The 20,849-nt window shown below is 36.5% G+C and overlaps 2 protein-coding genes across 3 annotated transcripts; both read left to right on the plus strand.

Annotated features, from left to right (window-relative positions):
* The first annotated feature begins 4,076 nt into the window (after positions 1–4,076).
* asip2b (agouti signaling protein, nonagouti homolog (mouse) 2b) lies at positions 4,077–12,167 on the plus strand. Its single transcript, XM_087811391.1, has 3 exons — positions 4,077–4,189; positions 10,924–11,006; positions 11,723–12,167. Exons 1-3 carry the CDS (start codon positions 4,090–4,092, stop codon positions 11,897–11,899), a joined length of 360 nt encoding a protein of 119 aa, XP_087667517.1. The 5' UTR covers positions 4,077–4,089; the 3' UTR covers positions 11,900–12,167.
* Positions 12,168–13,656: 1,489 nt separating this feature from the next.
* LOC148063484 (V-type proton ATPase subunit d 1-like) lies at positions 13,657–19,403 on the plus strand. Of its 2 annotated transcripts, XM_087810974.1 has the most exons (8): positions 13,665–13,819; positions 16,249–16,420; positions 16,528–16,706; positions 17,603–17,682; positions 17,758–17,835; positions 17,894–18,070; positions 18,132–18,209; positions 18,851–19,403. In XM_087810974.1, the coding sequence occupies exons 1-8, from the start codon at positions 13,690–13,692 to the stop codon at positions 19,013–19,015; spliced, it is 1,059 nt and encodes a 352-aa protein (XP_087667100.1). In that variant the 5' UTR covers positions 13,665–13,689; the 3' UTR covers positions 19,016–19,403. The 2 variants fall into 2 exon arrangements, with proteins under 2 accessions (XP_087667099.1, XP_087667100.1); XM_087810973.1 differs by having other exon boundaries at positions 13,657–13,819; positions 17,603–17,835.
* The last annotated feature ends 1,446 nt before the right edge of the window (positions 19,404–20,849 follow it).

A 20,849-nucleotide genomic window follows, 5' to 3' on the forward strand; every position in this document is an offset into this window, starting at 1 on the left:
CAAGTGACTTGTTGTTTTTTTAAGTGTTTGAAAGATGGAGGCCAGATAAGAAAAGTGTCTTCAGCTATATTTATTCATTTTATTCTGAGATGTCACGACAAACAAAATTCTGTTTGTGTTTACTACACTGGCATTCAAAGTTTCTGATTCTGATTTGTGGTAGCAATAATTTGTACTATTTACTAATAAAAGGCTCAACAAATACCTAAATTTTCAAGTTTTTCAGGGTCCCTAATGAAAAGTGGTAAACTTAAATACGGATATTTAATACATATTAACACAAAAATAGAGCTTTCGGGATGTCCACAAACACAATTAAGCCCCAAATAAATACGGACAGAACGGAATAAGTGGAAATTATGTTTTGTTTTCTTTAAATATTTGTTTACAACATCACTTTAATTTATTAAAGGGAAATATTTAAGGGGAAATTTGAGTAATCATTGATTAAAATGATATCAATAATCTTCTGGATGCAACCTTGGAAAAAAAGAGTCAAATTAGGGTGAGATCACACTAAAATAACTACAATACAATAATGATTAAAAATATGTTTTTGTACACAAGATTTTCGGACTTTTGTAAAAACAAACAGGTCCGGCCTTAAGGAAAAGCAGGTGAACAAGGGTCAGGATAGAGTGTGGAGATTCGGTGCCTGGACTTGAGCCATGACCCTGTAGCACATCATCTGTCAGGTGGAGTCAACTCTGCTCTTTTCCAACGACTCCTGCTGAGCTCGAAGTTCTCAACAAGAACAGAACATGCAGACGAAGGATAAAGTTGTTACTAGTCTTGGTCAACCTCGGGGGCAGACTTTGATCTGATGTCTCTTGAAGGCATCACAATGTTTTGAGTGATGTCACTTAAAGGGCAACTAACGTGTGGATTTGAGTGTCTCTTAAACTGATCTAGGACCTCCATTGTACCCGTTGTGCTAGCGTAACCTCTCGTTCGCTGACATTTCAGACTCATTTTTATGAAGTAATAAGTTATAAAACATCATCATGATGAGATCATCTTGGAGAGAATGAATTTTTTAAAGCATGTGAGTGAGTCAGGAAAGTTTGGTTTGACATTAGTTGCACTTTAAAGAAACAGTGTCATTGCAATAGGCATGAACATTTAAGGGTAACAGCAGAAACTGGCAGATTTCCTGTCAAACTCAAGTCAAAGAAAACAAACATTACATTATTTGAAGGTTGGGTATTGGGTTATATAAAATTCAATATTCAAATATAAAATAACAAAGCAATTACAAAGTGCGATAATAATAAAATTCAATATTAAAATATAAAATAACAAAGCAATTACAAAGTGCGATAATAATAAAATTCAATATTAAAATATAAAATAACAAAGCAATTACAAAGTGCGATAATAATAAAATTCCATATTAAAATATGAAATAACAAAGCAATTACAAAGTGTGATAATAATAAAATACAATATTAAAATATAAAATAACAAAGCAATTACAAAGTGCGATAATAATAAAATACAATATTAAAATATAAAATAACAAAGCAATTACAAAGTGCAATAATAATAAAATACAATATTAAAATATAAAATAACAAAGCAATTACAAAGTGCGATAATAATAAAATACAATATTAAAATATAAAATAACATAACAATTACAAAGTGCGATAATAATAAAATACAATATTAAAATATAAAATAACAAAGCAATTACAAAGTGCGATAATAATAAAATACAATATTAAAATATAAAATAACAAAGCAATTACAAAGTGCGATAATAATAAAATTCCATATTAAAATATGAAATAACAAAGCAATTACAAAGTGCAATAATAATAAAATTCCATATTAAAATATAAAATTACAAAGTGCGATAATAATAAAATAAAATATTAAAATATAAAATAACAAAGCAATTACAAAGTGCGATAATAATAAAATTCCATATTAAAATATGAAATAACAAAGCAATTACAAAGTGCGATAATAATAAAATACAATATTAAAATATAAAATAACATAACAATTACAAAGTGTGATAATAATAAAATACAATATTAAAATATAAAATAACAAGCAATTACAAAGTGCGATAATAATAATATACAATATTAAAATATAAAATAACATAACAATTACAAAGTGCGATAATAATAAAATTCCATATTAAAATATAAAATAACATAACAGTTACAAGAGCAATAACCATAAAACAATAATAAAATATAAAATTAAATAACAATTACAAAGTGCAATGTCAATAAAGTGCAATATTAAAATATAAAATAACAAAGCAATTACAAAGTGCAATATCAATAAAATACAATATTGAAATATAAAATAACATAGCAATTACAAAGCGCAATAATAATAATAAAATACAATATTAAAATATAAAATAACATAACAATAACAAAGTACAATGTCAATAAAATACAATATTAAAATATAAAATAACATAAAAGTTACAAAGTGCAATATCAATAAAATACAATATTCAAATATAAAATAAAATAACAATTACAATAGCAATACAAATAAAACAATTATAATATGTAAAATAAAACAACAGTCTTCACTATTAGCTAAAAAGTGCCTGTTAACCATCCCTTTAGGGCATTTTTTAAATAAATAAGTGAGCTAATGCTCTTCACAGATGATGGCAAACCATTCCAGGCCACACAAGCTGTATATCTGTCTGTTTTTGGACCTATATTTCTTTTAAATCTGACAGGAACCAGATTAAAGGATCCCCCCTGGTACTATGGTCGTGAACGTTACTAACTTTAGTAAAATAACTCTTCAGGTAATCCGGGGCAGCAACTATACACCATACATAGCTTAATTTGAGTAACACTCTCCTCGACTCTGAGCCATTTAAGGCTGTCAAAATGTTCCGGGAGGAGGAATCTTATACGTTTAGTTTACATTCAATGTGGAGAATTGTTAGCCGCTCTAGTAGAAGAACTCACATTTTCCTGATCCTTAAAACTCTTCACTGGCAGTCAGTTTCTTTCAGGATCAATTTAAAAATTCTGGTTCTTCAGATCTATTCATGGTCATGCTTTGATCTGATTCAGACTTACACCCCAGCTCGGGCTCTGAGGTCTGTGGATCAGAATCTACTGATGGTTCCTGAAGACGCTTTCGGACCAGAGGAGAGAAATCCTTCCAGGCTGTTGCTCCTAAGCTTTGGAACGATCTCTGTGTTTGATGATCTACTGACTCCTTCAAGAAACATCTTAAGACATTTTTATTTGCGCAGGCTTTTCCTTTATTTTCTGGAACTCCTGTGTTTGTCTTTTGTGTCTTGATCTTTTAAAGTATATATTTTAACTGTGTATTGTTTTTAATTGTTAAAGGCTTTTCCTTGATTTTCTGGAACTCCTGTTGTGTTATCAGTTTTATCTTGATCTTTAAAGTATATATTTTATTGAATATTGTTTTGATTGTTAAAGCGCTTTGTGACCCTGGTCTGGAAAAGCGCTATATAAAAAAATTACTTACTTACTTACTTACTTACTTTGTGACCCTGGTCTACAAATAAGGCGCTTTACAAATAACCTTTACTTACTTTCTTTCCACAGGAAGGAATTGTCCATATTTTTGGCGATTTATTTTAACCTAACTTTGTATTTCAATCGACAAATTACTAAAAAATAAATGATGCAACTTGCAACAAAATAAGTACCAGTCTTAAAACACATGTGACACATTTTGACCCAGAAAAAGAGTCTCTTGTCTAAGTTACCTGAGCACTCAAGTGTCCCAAAAAACTTTTATGTGTTCAGCAATTCAACAAATCTATTCTAAACATCCAACTTGTTTAAGTTGCTTTAATCTCACTGGGGGGGCACTGTGACAATCCTTTCTTTCTCTTGTTCCTTTATAAAAAAAAAAGAAGTTTTTATTCGGTTGCCAGGGCAACCGAGCCTGAGCTCGCATCCTCCACCAGCAGGGCGGCGCATCTCCGTCTAAAAGTCTCTCTTCCTGCCCCTGACGGGAGTATTTAGGACTCGTCGTCGCAACAAGTGCAACTAGTCACAGGTTGTTTCCCCGAGAGGCAGGAGCTTCCACGCATCTTCCACGCATCTTCCACGCATCATGAGGATCTCGCTCAGCCACGTCTGCCTGGTCCTGCTGCTCGTCTCTCTGTCCGCCGCGCTGCAGCCCAAGAGGAGCGTCAGGAGAGGCGATGTCTCAGGTGAGCGGCCGCGTGGACTCCCGGAGAAATGAAAGAAAAACTAAAGAAAATAAGAAAAACATCTTCTTTTTTTTTGACGCTCATTTCTTTGCGTGTTTTTTTTTTTTACGCGGGGAGTTTTAGATCGTTAAAAAAAAACACGCAAAGAAATGAGCGTCAAAAAATATGTTTTTAAGAATCGATGTATTTCTTTTGTTTTTCTTTTATTTCTACGGGAGTCAATTATTTTAATTTTGGTCATTTAATTTATTACAACCAAATATATTTAAAACACATGTTTTGGTATTTTAACTACTCTTCATATTGATTTTATTTTCAAAATTTAAACTTTTCTTTTAATTTGACTATATATTTGTTGGCTCAAAGCAAGTTATACCATTGCATTGATCTAATATTTGTTATATAGTCGAGTTTATATTTGATAAACAAGGATCACTTGATGATGAAGTCACCTGACATGTCTTGTTTCTCGTGAAATAAGACATGACACCAGCAAATGTTGGTTGAGAGTCTCCACAGGCGTCTCACAGATGCCGCGGAGTTCGCTCTGAAGTCCGTCCTGTTCCAAAGGAGAACATCCCGGGACCCCGAACCAGATGGAGAGATAACATCTCTCCATCTTTCACAAGGCTGTTCTGGGTTTTAAAAAAATATATCTTGGAATGTTATCTCCTGTTTGTTGGTGGAAATTTAAATTCTCCCCACAGTCCGAGTTAATTGATGACACAACATAGAAACAAAACAAACTCTCAAATCTCAAAATATGGTTTGTGATCGAGCTGGTTGCAAATTCAATACTGTTTTATCTCATCCACAAATAAAGTTGTCACAAAGATATGATCAAACTAATGACTGAGTTGAAAATATTTCTAAATAGTGTAAAGTGAAGGAGGATTTCTTTCTGACGTGATGGTATTCTATCCTGACACGCCTGGGTGGCGCAGTTTAGTCGTCCGCCTTGAGCTCGGAGAATGTTTGAATCTTCCTGAGGCAGTGGTTCCTGAACAACATGTGGTCCAACCTTTGACCTACAGACCCTCATCGTGATGCTTCAGATCCGGGTGGAAGTCTTCCTCGATTCCTCGTTTGAACTCCAACAGATCTTGTCTAATTGATTTTATATGACTGGATTTTTTTCTCACATCCTTTGCGTATGGAGGATAAACTAGATTAATCTCTTGTTATTTTTTGTGGGTCTCAGAGGGAGCTCTTTTCTCGAGGCTTCAGGGCTCACTCAAGCGCAGCCAGAATCGCCAGTGTCATGAAACTAGCAGCAGGTGTGCGACCGCAGAAGGGAAAATATTGTGAAATGGTGGAAAAGAAGTACAGTGAGCTTAGAACTGGCTGGTCCCACTGACAATACCCCTGAAGAGAAACCAGTACCGTTTTATAGCCAGCTGCTGTCCTGCTTTCAAAGTCAGTCGTGAAGTCAAAAGTTCAATCTCCATGCTTTGTTTAACGCGCACATTTCTCATGCTGTTTAATGATGATTTTATTTAGGAAAAAGGCTTAATAATTTAAGGAACAATATAAAAAAGATCATATACTGTAGTCGGCGATATCAGAAGGCGTATCTGATTAGAGCTCGGTATCGAACTCCGGTTCTTTTGTGGCGCAAAGGTGCCAAATTTCGATGATCAAAACATGACAAGGATTTTATTTGTAAGCAAGTTTTCTTTTACACTGTAAAATTATTTGTCATTAATTTTTTGATCTTTTAAAATTGGTATTGAAAAAGTTTTGTCCCTAGCCATTACATTTTTTTTATTTAATAGATGAATATCAACAAATGAAAATGTTAACCACATTTTTACAAAGTTTATTTTAAAGGCTGATAAATACTTCACAAAAGGCTAAATGGTTGAATTCAAGTGAAATTATTTGGTTGCAATGGTTGGAATCTTTAGTCATAAGATTACGAGGAGGAACTTCCAGGGCAAAAGATCTAGATTAAGACGAATTTATTTTGTAAAGATAATTACCATTAGCCTAATTTTCAAGTTAAAACATAATGTATTCTTAATATAATCTAATTAATTTATAATCCTTACGTGTTTTTTTTAAACATTGAAAGGTGTTTCTACCTTGTCATTTCCCAGAAACACTCCGAAATGTTTCTAAATAATGTGAACTATTGGTCGTCATGCCACAAAATACCATTTAAAAAAAAAAGTAGTTTACCATTCAAACAAACTCCCATGATCTTTAGCATCACTTTTTCTTAACTCGTAATAATAATAATATAACACAGAGGATGTTACATAAGTGTTCTATTCTATGTGGAAAATCACGTGTGACAAAATAATTTATTAATAAAATGAACAATAGAAAAAACACCTGGATATTGTAAAATCTTTATGGACATTTAAATTCAAACAGAAAACATTCATGCCTGTAAAAACATTCCTTGTCAAAAGGTTATGGAAAAGCCGTCTTAGGGAAAATCAGTAAAGAGCAGAGTAGAGCAGAGAGTCTTGAGAGTAAAAGCCGATAAAAAAAGCAAAGATAAAATGCCATGAGGAGACAAATATATCCTTTCAAAGATTTAAGTGAACTCAAAATATTTGATCTCCCAGTATGGAGAGGGGGAATGTGACTGGGAATCGTTTGTGTTGCTGGTTCCCTTAAGAATCGGTCGCAGATGTTGGAGTGGAAACATCCGTCGGCTTGACCACTGCATTTCTTTGACAAGTAGCTTCAGGTGAGAGTGAAGCAAAACATGAGCGGGACATGTGCAGAAATGTAATGCCTGATAAATCACATTATTCCTCCGATCCCTCTTGAGTCTTTTTTATTGCTGTGGAAGACATTAAGTCTGATTCTCAAGTGTTGTTGATGCGTTGGGATTTCTTCAGTAAAGTCCCTGGTCTTTCATAGTTTTTAATGAAGTAATTACAGCCAGCTGCGACGAGGAAAAAAAAACATCGGCTTTGGGAGCGTAAAGACGAGGCTACGCTAGAGTTTCAGCCGCACAGCTGACCTGCAGCTCAACAATGGAGGATGTTGTCTGATACCATCACTGTGGTCAGAAAGAAAAGATGACCAGACCTCCAGTGGTCCAGCTTCCACTCACAAATAACGAATGTTCTCCTGCCAAGAAACAAATTTAATCCGACTTGTAGAGCATTCCTGCACAGCCGACTGATGTCACAATGCCAACAAGTGATTATCATTTCTTTCTTTGACAATTTTTTTTATCAGTTCAGTGACTCCTTTTATTTTCAATTCCAGTAACTGCACAGCTATGGATCTTACAGTGCACATGGATGGCAGTGTTTGAGCAGTGACTTCAGCAACATAAAAAAGTCAAGATTATTATTTAAAAGTCATAGCTATTTATAAATATTATGTTGCGCCATGTGACAAAAGTTTGAATATAAGTTAACTATAAGTTGAAAATGTGACTCGCCCACCCATTTAATGAGTTATATATTTACTCACTTACCTACTGACTTAGCTATTCACTCACCCACTCATTTACTTAGTTATCTACTTACTTACCTACTGACTTAGCTATTCACTCACCCACTCATTTACTTAGTTATCTACTTACTTACCTACTGACTTAGCTATTCACTCACCCACTCATTTACTTAGTTATCTACTTACTTACCTACTGACTTAGCTATTCACTCACCCACTCATTTACTTAGTTATCTACTCACTTACCTACTGACTTAGCTATTCACTCACCCACTCATTGACTTAGTTATCTACTCACTTACCTACTGACTTAGCTATGTACTCATTTACTTAGTTATCTACTCACTTACCTACTGACTTAGCTATGTACTCCCCCACTCCTTTACTGAGTTAGTTATCTACTCACTTACCTAGAAAAACGTTTTGCAAAAGTTTTCACAGACAAATTCAGTTCAATAGCAAAAGATTCATACTCACACCAGAAAGACATTTGTCTTCACTCCGGAGGGAGAGCAGAACCAACATGGATGTCAGATCTCACAGAAACGAAAGCTCTTTGTCTCCCCTCCTTTATTCAGTTTGTCAATAGTAAGATTCATTGTGCAGGTTACATCACAGCATCGGCATCAGCAGTTCAAAACAGTCATATCAGTACATACAGATAACACTCAAGGTTTGGGTGCATAACATAGTCTCATAACTTTCTCACCTGCCCCCTCCCGACTCGTCCCCTGTTTTTCACTTGCCCTTGCTGACCCCTGATGGGATACATCTTGTGAGGAGTTTCAAACACATACACATTGTGCTAAAGCAATCAGCGGTTTCGAACATATATGCATTGTGGCAAAACGAACACATTAATATTGTGATAAATTAGTAAGCAGTTTAAAACACATTAATATTGTAATAAAGCAATATTTTTTTCACACTTAGCTATGTATTCACCCATTTATTTACTGTATTAGTTATATACTCACTTACCTACTGACCTAGCTATGTATTCACCAACTTATTTACTGACTTAGTTTTCTACTCACTTACCTACCGACTTAGCTATGTACTCACCCATTTATTTACTGTATTAGTTATCTACTCACTTACCTACTGACCTAGCTATGTATTCACCAACTTATTTACTGACTTAGTTTTCTACTCACTTACCTACCGACTTAGCTATGTACTCACCCATTTATTTACTGAGTTAGTTATCTACTCACTTACCTACTGGCTTAGTTATGTATTCACCCACTTATTTACTGACTTGGTTATCTACTCACTTACCTACTGGCTTAGTTATGTATTCACCCACTTATTTACTGACTTGGTTATCTACTCACTTACCTACTGACTTAGTTATGCACTAAGTCACTCACTCACTCAGTCACTCACTCACTCACTCAGTCACTCAGTCACTCACTCAGTCACTCACTCACTCACTCACTCACTCACTCACTCACTCACTCACTCACTCACTCACTCACTCACTCACTCACTCACTCACTCACTTGAATGTGATGAAAGTTAAGTTGAAGGAATGATACTTGATGTGGCTTCTGTTCCCAGATCATCCATAGATCTCTCTATCGACACACTAGCAAATCCCCAAATCCCATAGTCGTCCAGCTGCTCTCCTCAAGAAGAACTTCAGGTTCCACCGCTCGTGCTGGTCGGACTGATGTCGATCTGAAGTGTATTTGACTGAGATCATTATTCATGTGCTCACGCTCGTCAGGGTGATCACGGTCCATCATTTGTCGAAGGAGGTTTGTTTTACTAAATCAATCAGCTCTTGTTCCAGAATCAGAAGTCGTCCAGCTAAACTAGATGTGTGCGGCTCGTGAGAGGATCAAGTTTAGTGGTGGAGGTTCCTGAAATGCGGCAAAACCCGCCGTCTCCGTCTGGAAACACGAAACTCCTCAACCTATTGCCAGATGGTCGGATCATTAGTTCTTCCAGGGTTAACAAACTTGGACCGGTGCCCCAGGATGAGCCAATCACGGGTCGGACCCCTGTGGCAGACTTCACGGTGCCCGAGTGATTAACCAGCATCCTTTATGAACTGAGACTCTGACAGCAGCTCCAATCCAAACTTCCTGAGCCCAAGAAAGACCATCAGGCTGCCCCACTGTGACCAGACCACATGTATTAGTGGCCTGCTGAAGATATCGGTTCCAGATGGTGTTAACTGACAGGACATGCAGCAAGTGTTAGCAAGGTCAGATTTCCATCCCTTCATCCGTGCCCCCCAAAGATGACTCGTCGCACCTTCAACCTTTGAAGTTCCCGCGGAGCTGCTGACAACTTACCAAGGTGGGGGGGAACTGACCCTCCTTTGGTTACCAGTGTGAGTGACGGCTGTGTTGTTAACAACAGTGTTGGGGTCCCTTCATCAGCGGGTCTTGAGGTACCCACTCTCCTAATTATTCACACGTTTACCGAAACCATGAGTTGAGAAAAGAAAGAGACGTTTGGAATCCATTAAAAAGTAGAATGGTCTCAGGTTTGTTTAGCCCTAGGTGACTTCTGAAGATCTCCCGAGCACCTAGTAATACCGCCGTGTTAACGACCCCGTGTCCAAGCTGTTTCGCATTCTGGCGTGACCTGCTGGAGTGAAGTATTGATGGTCCTACACAGGTCCCAGGATTCCTCTGTTTCCAAGTGGCTGCTGGTGCTGTAGATTTCTGGGGTGCTTTGGGCGCTTAGGAGATCTTCTTGTTTGCCTTGGACCTTAGAATGGGTGCTTCGTTCCATCCAAGACATTGAGGCTGCTGTCCATCTCAGAGCGGATGAGGTGACTTGGATCCACACCTTTGGCTTTTCTGGTCTCGCGTCAGTTGCCAGGCCTTCTTGAGGATGCTTTTCCCCAGGTCTTTATTTGAGAGACCACATGGACATTCATAATTGAGTCCATAAAATCTTCTACGGATTCTCGTGGAGGTGCACTGTCGGGGACATGATGGGGATTCTTGGGATAATTTATAGGCTTAAAAAGCTTTAGTGCAACCCTCCGTGATAGAGGTACAAATGTATCCCACAAACTTGAGTGGTTGAGATCTTTAATTCCCTCCATGTGTTCCGTGGGTTCAGAGTGTCGGACACATACTGAGCCGTCAAGTTGTTTCTCTTCACCGACTCTGTTTCAAGAGCTGTTGACTCAGTCGGTAACTGTTTCTCATAATTTGGCCGTTCCTCCGTTTCCCAGAAGAATCGAGGAATCAGGATCAGAGGAAAACGAGGATCAGCTTTTTGTTTGAAACCAATAAGTAATGTTGTGAAAATTAATCCTGGTGTTTTTCTTTTTCCGAACGTAGCCTGGAACCAGGCGAAGAACAGACGACTGTTCGCGAGACAGAAGATTGAGAAGATGTCGGCCCCGCTGGATCATCGCCTTCCTGTAAGTGCTCCAGACCGACATCGATCTCCGTCGACCGACCGCTCACCTTCAAGTCTGTCGGACCATCCTGCCGTCGGCGCCATATGACGAGGAAAGAATGCATAGAAAAGAGGGATAGTCAGGGCAACCTGGATAAGAGGATTCATGAATGAATCTTAAAAAGTGGTCATTAAATTAAAAAAAAGGTCTAATTTAGTCATATATCCTGATGTTAAATCACTAAAAAAAACCACACGATTCAAAGGAACTTTATCCCAAATCTTTTCATGATCCAGAGATGAAAAACAAATCAAAGAAAAGTGGAAGCGACATTGCATGACTTGCATTCCTCCGCGGTTTCTCCAGTTCTTATTAGACAGCGTGAGAATTGCGACACCGCGCCCTGGATTTGCAGTTTTTCTCACTTATCCTTGTTCTTAACTAAACTGATGCGACGCATTTCTTGTTGTAGCCTGTAATTACAAAAAAACGGCGCCATCAGTAGAAACGAGGGCTAACAGTTATACGAACAGTTGAATAAGTAATGAATGGTTGAATGAAGAAAAGTGAAGTTAGCTGTAACATTTACATTTGATTAGTTTTTATAGTTTTACTAATAATGTATAATAAAGTCAAAGGGCCTGCAATTGGGCTTCCAGGGGTCCCCTTACTTTGATGTTGATCACGATGTTCACATAAATTAAATACTTTTATTTGATTTCTGTTCTTCTTTCCAGGGTCTCCAGAGACACGAGGTGGACAAGAACAACACGGTGCGGCGCTGTGGCCGCCTGAAGGAGGCCTGCTCCGGCCTGGTGTCGTGCTGCGACCCCTGCGCCTCCTGCCGCTGCCGCTTCTTCAACACCATCTGCCACTGCTGGAGGATGAACGGCCTCTGCTTCAGGAGGATGTAGCTTCCACACACACACACACACTCACACACACACACACACTTTCACAGGTGCTCTTCATAGAATGTTATTACACTTGAGAAGGAACCAGAAACACTTTGGACGACCATAAAAGCAGCTGAGATGAAAGTGAAGGACTCCATTCTTCCGTGCATGACAGACTTTTCTGGACGATATTAATTTCTCCTCGCGATCGAAGGACGAAGCGCTGCCGCGGCTGAACGTTTACCAACACGGATACAAAGTAGCAACGGTTCGTATCTATAGCATGTACGCGCAGTATCTACCGTAGGTATTTATTTAGGTTCTAGACTGTAGATATGAAGCATTATCGTCGAAAATAGCTTTGTAGTCACATTTATTTTGTTATTAAATAAACACTTTTTTATGTGAATGTCCTTGTAATTGCTTTTTTTTTATATTGTTTATTGTTATTGTTATTATGTTTAAACAGATGAACAAGTAAATACAAGAACAAAATGAACAAAGTTAATGACACTACATTTTAATTCATGATAGTTAATCATGTGTAACTTAATCATACGGAGGAACAATACTGACACAATTAAACGAAAACATAAATAAATAATTAAATAATGGTTTTATTAAAAGATGAAAAATACGAATGTAGTATTCAATTATTATTACTATTTCAAGTTCTTAGTAACACATTTTGTAAAATAAATATATAAAAGCCCCATTAAAACATACAATAAATGTTTTGTTCCATAGTTTAATAAATGTATTATTTTTATTATTGTAGAGGAAAATAAAATAAAAGCACCTGAGAATGATTTAGTCAAATTTAAAATAACATAACTAATTGTATATTGATCTTTTTAATGGTTATGTTTGGAAGTTGTAAGAATTATAAATAATTGTTAATATATACATGCAATAATTAGAAATAAATATATTAAAACTGTGATTTATGACTCAAAACTTTCGAAATTGTAAGAAGAAAAAAATGTTTATTTTGCTAAAAAGTACTTATTAACCCATTAAAGTTAAAAGTAAATACGGATTCTTTTTTTTAATGTAATACTATGTAAAATTGTATGATCAATTATAGGAAATATTACGAATAATATTGCTTAAGATAAGTTAAAAGGGACACAATGATAAAACAAATCCATTAAATAACCCATATATCAATAATAAACCATTTTTTTTCCAATAGCCACAGAAAATACAGCAATTTTTCATAAAAAAAAGTATCAAAATAAAATAAGAACAAGAACAAAGAGAAACAAAGAGAAAGAACAAGATGATACAATCTAAGTCTAAGGATAAAGATAAAGAACATTGATCAAAGAAATATTAAAACAGGTATTTTACATCACTTCACCTGTTCAGATTTCTTATTTGAGAAACAGAAACATTAAGAAAAGAACAACTCAGTGGGAGATAATCCTCAAGTCCATCACATCTCTTATTATTAAAACCATCCTCACAGTTTAGTTATCGTCCACCGGGTCCAGGTGACAAATCTGGATAAAGAAAGAGTGAAGATGAAAGAATAAAACTTTATTAACACAGTTCTGTTGTAGTTTGAATGTTCCAACACCAGAGGTTTTTAAGACCTGATCTCCAGATCTTCTCTTAATATTAACTTCACCATCTCACACTTTTTTTTTTTTTGACGTCTGAAAAATGAGGAACTGGGATTATTTCTGAGCGAAAATGTGGAAACTGTGTGTGTCAGCGGGAGCAGGAACGACTGCGAGGATCTTAGTCAGAGGCGGAAATAATAAGTCGAGCCGCCGAGATCGTTCACTCGTCGACCGGGCGTCATGGCGGTTCCTTCAGAGCTGAGCTTCAACGTGGATCACGGATATCTGGAGGGTTTGGTTCGAGGGATGAAGGCCGGGATTCTAACCGTCAACGACTATCATAACCTGGCACAGTGCGACTCCTTGGAAGGTAATTTCAAGAATTGAGTTTTAATTATCATCATATCCCGATGCCTTCTTAACTATACATGTAATATTTGTTTTATTTTTAATTTTAAAAAGTTTCTAAAGTTCGCTTGTACAGGAAACACCTTGAAATAAATGCGTGAAAAGTCACATTTTTAATAAACAAAATGTTTATTAGTTTTTGTAAATATAATATTGATTTAATTGGCAAAAATAGTAATTAGAGAAAATAAAGTAGCTTCAGATGATATTTATGTTTTCATCATAGTCATTTTATGATTTATACTCAAGAAATCTGAATAAAGTTAGTTTACATCCTAGTTTTATATGTACATGTTTAAATCTTATTATTATAGAAAATATGTGGAGGTGTTTCCTGACCTGGACTGACCCACACTTCCATGTTCATTCATTCATTTCCTTTACCTCTCAAACTCTCATGGGCGTCGCGGGGGACACCCTGGACAGGATGCCAGTCTGTCGCAGGATACACAAAGACACACAACTATTCACACACACACACACACATACATACACATACTCATACCTACAGAGAATTTCCCAAGTTTTAGTTTCCAAGTTCTCAAATGAACTGGTCACATGAGCAGCAGCAGTTCGTGGCCATACAAGAGAATCATTCAATTCAAAACGCCACCAAAATGTGATCATCATCATCGTCATCATCTTCATCTTCATCTTCATCTTCATCTTCATCTTCATCATCAACATCAACATCAACATCAACATCATCATCATCAGCATCAGCATCAGCATCATCATCATCTTCATCCTCATCATCCTCATCACCATAATCCTCATCCTCATCATCATCATCAACATCATCTTCATCATCATCAGCTTCATCATCATCATCATCATCATCTTTATCTTCAACTTCATCTTCATCATCATCATCATCATCAGCTTCATCATCATCTTTATCTTCAACTTCATCTTCATCATCATCATCATCATCAGCTTCATCATCATCATCGTCATCATCACCATCATCATCATCATCATCATCATCAACATCATGATCATCAGCTTCATCATCGTCATCGTCATTGTCATCAACATCAACATCATCATCATCATCATCCTCGTCATCCTCATCTTCTTCATTATCATCATCACCATCACCATCACCATCATCCTCATCCTCACCATCATGACCATAATCATCCTCACCCTCATCATCATCCTCATCACCATAATCATCCTCATCATCATCATCAACATCATCTTCATCATCATCAACTTCATCATCATCATCATCATCTTTATCTTCAACTTCATCTTCATCATCATCATCATCATCTTTATCTTCAACTTCATCATCATCATCATCTTTATCTTCAACTTCATCATCATCATCATCATCAGCTTCATCATCATCATAGTCATCATCATCATCAACATCACCATCACCATCACCATCATCCTCGTCATCCTCATCTTCTTCATTATCATCATCAACATCACCATCACCATCACCATCACCATCTTCATCATCATCATCATCATCATCATCATCCTCATCCTCATCCTCACCATCATCACCATAATCATCATCATCCTCATCTCCATCTCCATCCTCATCCTCATCACCAAAATCATCCTCATCATCATCATCATCATCATCATCATCTTTATCTTCATCTTCATCATCATCAGCTTCATCATCATCATCTTCATCATCACCATCATCATCATCAACATCATGATCATCAGCTTCATCAGCTTCATCATCGTCATCGTCATCGTCATCCTCATCCTCATCAACATCATCATCATCATCATCCTCGTCATCCTCATCTTCTTTATTATCATCATCACCATCACCATCACCATCTTCATCATCATCATCATCATCATAATCATCAACATCATCATCATCATCATCCTCGTCATCCTCATCTTCTTCATTATCATCATCACCATCACCATCACCATCACCATCTTCATCATCATCATCATCCTCATCCTCACCATCATCACCATAATCATCATCATCCTCATGCTCATCACCATAATCATCCTCATCATCATCATCATCAACATCATCTTCATCATCATCAGCTTCATCATCATCATCATCATCTTTATCTTCAACTTCATCTTCACCATCACCATCACCATCATCATCATCATCAACATCATGATCATCAGCTTCATCATCGTCATCATCCTCGTCATCCTCATCTTCTTTATTATCATCATCACCATCACCATCTTCATCATCATCATCATCATCATCATCATAATCATAATCATAATCATAATCATCATCATCATCATCACAACCATCACCATCCTCATCCTCATCTTCATCTTCATCTTCATCTTCATCTTCATCTTCATCCTCATCCTCATCTTCACCATCATCATCATCATCATCCTCACCCTCATCATCATCGTTCCTCTGGTCAGACATGAGGCTGCACCTCCAGGCCACAGACTTCGGGAAGCTGTTTTCTGCGACAGAGGAGGCTCTGACGGTGTCTCTGCTGGACACCAGGCTGAGGGAGAACCTCGTGACCGAGTTCCGCTGCCTTCGCTCCAACGCTCTCCCTCCTCTCTCCCACTTCCTGGATTACATCATGTACGTCACTGCTACACCTGGGGCCACTTTTCAAACTGTCGTGAGGGAAACGTCAAGCAATGATAGAAGAAGAATAAGTTATTGAATCTTCACGTCTGTTGCCATAGTTACAGCTACATGATCGACAACGTGGTGATGCTGATCACGGGAGCCTTGAAAAAGAAGGACATGGAGGAACTCCTGCCTCGATGTCACCCGCTGGGAGCCTTCGACCAAATGGCCGCCGTGGGAATCGCACTCACGCCAACGGAGCTTTATTCCAACATACTGGTGGACACACCGCTGGGTAATGGTTCGTTCATTCAGCAAATGATGAACATGTTTAGCTATTCAAATGATAAATGCGATAAAATGTAAAGTTTATATATGTTAAGTTTGAAAAAGTTCAAGTGTAAAAAATAACAATAATAAAACAAGTTCATATCAAAGAGTAATCTACAAGTCGGAACAGAAGAAAATACATATCAACACCCAAATATGAAAAATATTCTTAGCTAGAAATGAAAAAACCTAAAGATGCTTTATTAAAAATCTGATTTCAGCAAAGACGAATACAAACTAATACACTATTCATGATTTTGTTGTGTAAATATGAAAAATATAGTTAGTTTAGATAGAAGGGCAAGTAAACTTAATTTTTTTATAAACATGTTTGTTTTTTTCTGAAATATTTCGTTGGAGAAAACAACCTGTTAGTTTTTTTTTTAGATTCACATTTGTGTGTAGTTTTTTTTTAATAATATTTTTGTAATATGTGCAATATTGAGGCACATTTTCTGATGCTTTTTTTTACATATGGAATATCAAGAGTGAAATTGGAGAAAAACAAAGTTTAAAAAATAATTTAGTCTATTTTAGTTACAGTAGACTATTATTGGTTACAGTTAATCCATTTTTCCTTTTTTAATCCCCTTTATATATTTAATCTTGCCGTATTTATGACACTCCTGGCATACCATACTTTTGTAGTCTCTCAAAAAAGAGGAGAAATTTAAAAAACAAAATGGGTGACAGAGGGGCTTCTTGATGTTTTTTGAATGAGATGGTTTTCTGTGAAGAATGAAGCAGAAGTTGCTGTTATTGTGGTATTTTAGAGCGAGTACTAAACACATCCCAGAGACAGAAGTATAACTAAATAAATAAATAAACAAAGATCATTACAGTTTATAGTTTGTGTTCCAGCTCAGTTCTTCGAGGAGGCTCTGTCCGACTCGGACCTGGACGTGATGGAAGCTGAGATCCTCAGAAACAAACTCTTCAAGGTGATCACTAAAATCATCGTCGACTTCCACCAAAAAAAAAAAAATGGCAAAAATGACTATTTGTTTCTCCTGAAGTCATACTTGGAGTCGTTCCACTCGCTCTGCAGAAGAGCAGGTGGTTCCACCGAGAACACCATGTGCCCTATCCTGGAGGTACGTTAACGCAAGTTTGTGGTTTTGTTGCTGTGATGATGGCACTTGTTTGGTGCAGTTTGAAGCCGACAGACGAGCCTTCATCATCACCATCAACTCCTTCCAAACGGACCTGGGCCCTGCTGAGAGGGGCTCTCTGTTCCCCACCTGTGGACGCCTTCACCCCGAGGGTCTCCTCCTGCTCGCTCAAGCAGAAGGTCCGGAGCAGGTGAAGGCTGTGGCCGACTGTTACCCCGTAAGTCTTTCACAAAATAAACCTAAAACCAGCTGCAGCTTCATCTCCCTCCTGTTTCCAGGAATATAAACTGATGTTTGAGGAGCCGGAGCCAGGATCTGACTGCAAGACTCTGGAGGAGAGATTCTTTGAACAGGAGGTAAAAGTTTTTTTAAGAGGATATATAGGACGTAACATAAAATAATTATTGATTATGATGAGGTTGTTACATCTTTATTTTGTTTTATATCATTATTGTTAATTAATAAGTATGACTCATTATAAACAAGGAGGAAAATAAACAAAAAATAAATAATGAAATTAAATCTCGTTATTTTAAATACAATTTAAATTATATAAAATTATTTTACTACAGATTATAGGTATAAGCAACGTTACAGTTTCATTAAAATATATATATATTTTTTTTTATTCCTTACACATGCATTAAGATAATTGATTTTAATTCATTTTTTTCAAGTGGCAAATTATCCACTTAGTATTAAACTTTTTAATGATTAATACCGACATGCATTTAATTTTTAAAAGTCTTTAAAAAAAATGTTAATATATATTTTAAAAAAATAAAATAATTGAGTTTAATCAATAAGAATAAATAATTGTTCTTATATAATAATATTTAAATAAAACAAATGGTAAAAAATATATAATTAAATATGGTTATTTGTAATCAAGACACAAATTAAATTAAATTAAGAATATGGGATCTGATAATAAGAATGTAATTATTTAATTATAGTACAAATAAAGGATTTCAAACATGATTTTTGTTTCTCTCAGGTGAGACTGAACTCCCTGGCTTTCCTGCAGCAGTTTAACTTCGGGGTGTTTTACGCCTACGTTAAACTGAAGGAGCAGGAAATTCGGAACATCGTGTGGATCGCCGAGTGCGTCACCCAGAGGCAGAAGGCGAAGATACACAAATACATCACGATGATCCAGTGAAGTCTGTAAACATCACTGAAATATTTGAGTCATTTGGATCAGTGCGAGGTTTGGACATTCTTAGTTATGAGCGAAGGGGTCGTGTCGGGATAAGAGAATATTAATCCATTGTCCAGACGACCTTGTTATTCATTACACTAACATTTATTTGGAAGGTTTTCTGGCGACATTTTTCTGGTCCACCTGCTGCAGCTGCGAGTACACTGAGCTCTGGAGATCATGTTTGTGATTATTTAAGCTGCACAAAGTCCCGTCACAAAAAGCTGAATAAACAATTGTTACAGTCCACTGACCGAGGTCTGGTTTCAAAATAAACTTTCTCAACGGTTTCAGCTGTTTTGTTAGGATTCAACATCGCTTTTGTTGTTTCATAATAAATTTAGACAAATTCTTACCATCCTCTGTTTGTCAGTCTTCACTAGAATATTTTCAGGTATTTTTTATAAAATGACCTCCTCCAAAGAGATTTTGGGTTGTTTTTTGGCTTTGAAATGTACCTGTAATGGAAGATTATCAGTACTAGTAGGAAAAGGAATCTTGGAGAATAAGGTTTCAATATCTATATCTATAATTATTCACACAACACAAACATCTTCAGACTGTTGAGTCGGCATTAAACTAGGACGAAACATTGCTAATGCTAGTGCCAACAAGTTCATTTTTAGAGTTATTGACCAAAATGTTTGTTCATTTTAATGTAGCTCAGTTGTAATCGTCATCATCTTCATCCAAAAAGACCCCTTAAAAACATCCAAATACCGCTATAATGCTCGTGTTTAACGTCCATCTTGTATTGAAGCCTTGACCAAAAAAAAATGTTCCGTAAAAACTTAAACAAGTCATTATTTTAAGAGAGTTTGTAGCAGAGAATCCAGGCTATCAGCGTAAATCTTGAGCATCTGCGGAAACTTTTAATATACAGACTTATTCAAGTTGGTTTCGGAATAATAACTGCCATTACATCCAAGAATTATGGAGGTATTTAGATTTTCCTTTTTTGGATGAAGATGAAGACAATTTAGCTCCAGTTGCTATTACTCCATTAAAATGAACAAAGATGTTTGTCTATAACTCTAAAAAGGAACAGAATACTCTGAAAATAATCCCAACCCTTAGTCGCTGAGAGGGTGAGTAAAGAATGTGAAGAAGAAGTTTAAATTCTGGCTGACCTTTTACTTGCTCTGAGAACTAAAAAATTTGGACTATGCGAAGGTTGTTGAAGTCCTTGAAAAAGTCGACAAATCCATCGTCCAGTTTTACACATGCAGTATCATCTCTGGATCTTCCCAGAGAGTTGACATTTCCACGGTTTCAAATACATATTTGTCACATCTCAAACAAGCTAACAACTACATGCAGACCTACTCGAGCCATCGGTTAGGAATCCTTTTGTAAATTCCTGCCATAGTTTAAATAAACGGACTACAACGTCTGCGTGGATTACTCTCCTCAGAAGGAAGTTTGGCACCGGTAATCTTCACCATAAGTCACTTTTTCAACGGAGCATTTCTTCAGAGCCATACATTTAAAGATACCAGTCAGTATCCCATCGTGAACATCTTGGTTCTGTTCCAGAGTGACTTATTGCACTCAGCAGGGATGACTATCGGTATGTACGTCTGTCGGAGAGGACAAGAAGCAGATGCTTCTCCTAAAAAAACAAGATCACGGTACAAACGTCACTTTTTGTCGTCTCTTATTTCGTTGTTTTATTGTCGACCAATTCCCTCCAAAAATTCAAAAATACATTTCCTTCTTCTACGTCCTTCATGTACTTTTGTTGCTTTTGAAATGAAGAAATACAGAACGAGAGATAGAAACTAAATCATTTTGC

This window comes from Callionymus lyra, chromosome 16, assembly GCF_982586985.1.
Source record: "Callionymus lyra chromosome 16, fCalLyr1.hap1.1, whole genome shotgun sequence".
NCBI lineage: Eukaryota > Metazoa > Chordata > Actinopteri > Syngnathiformes > Callionymidae > Callionymus > Callionymus lyra.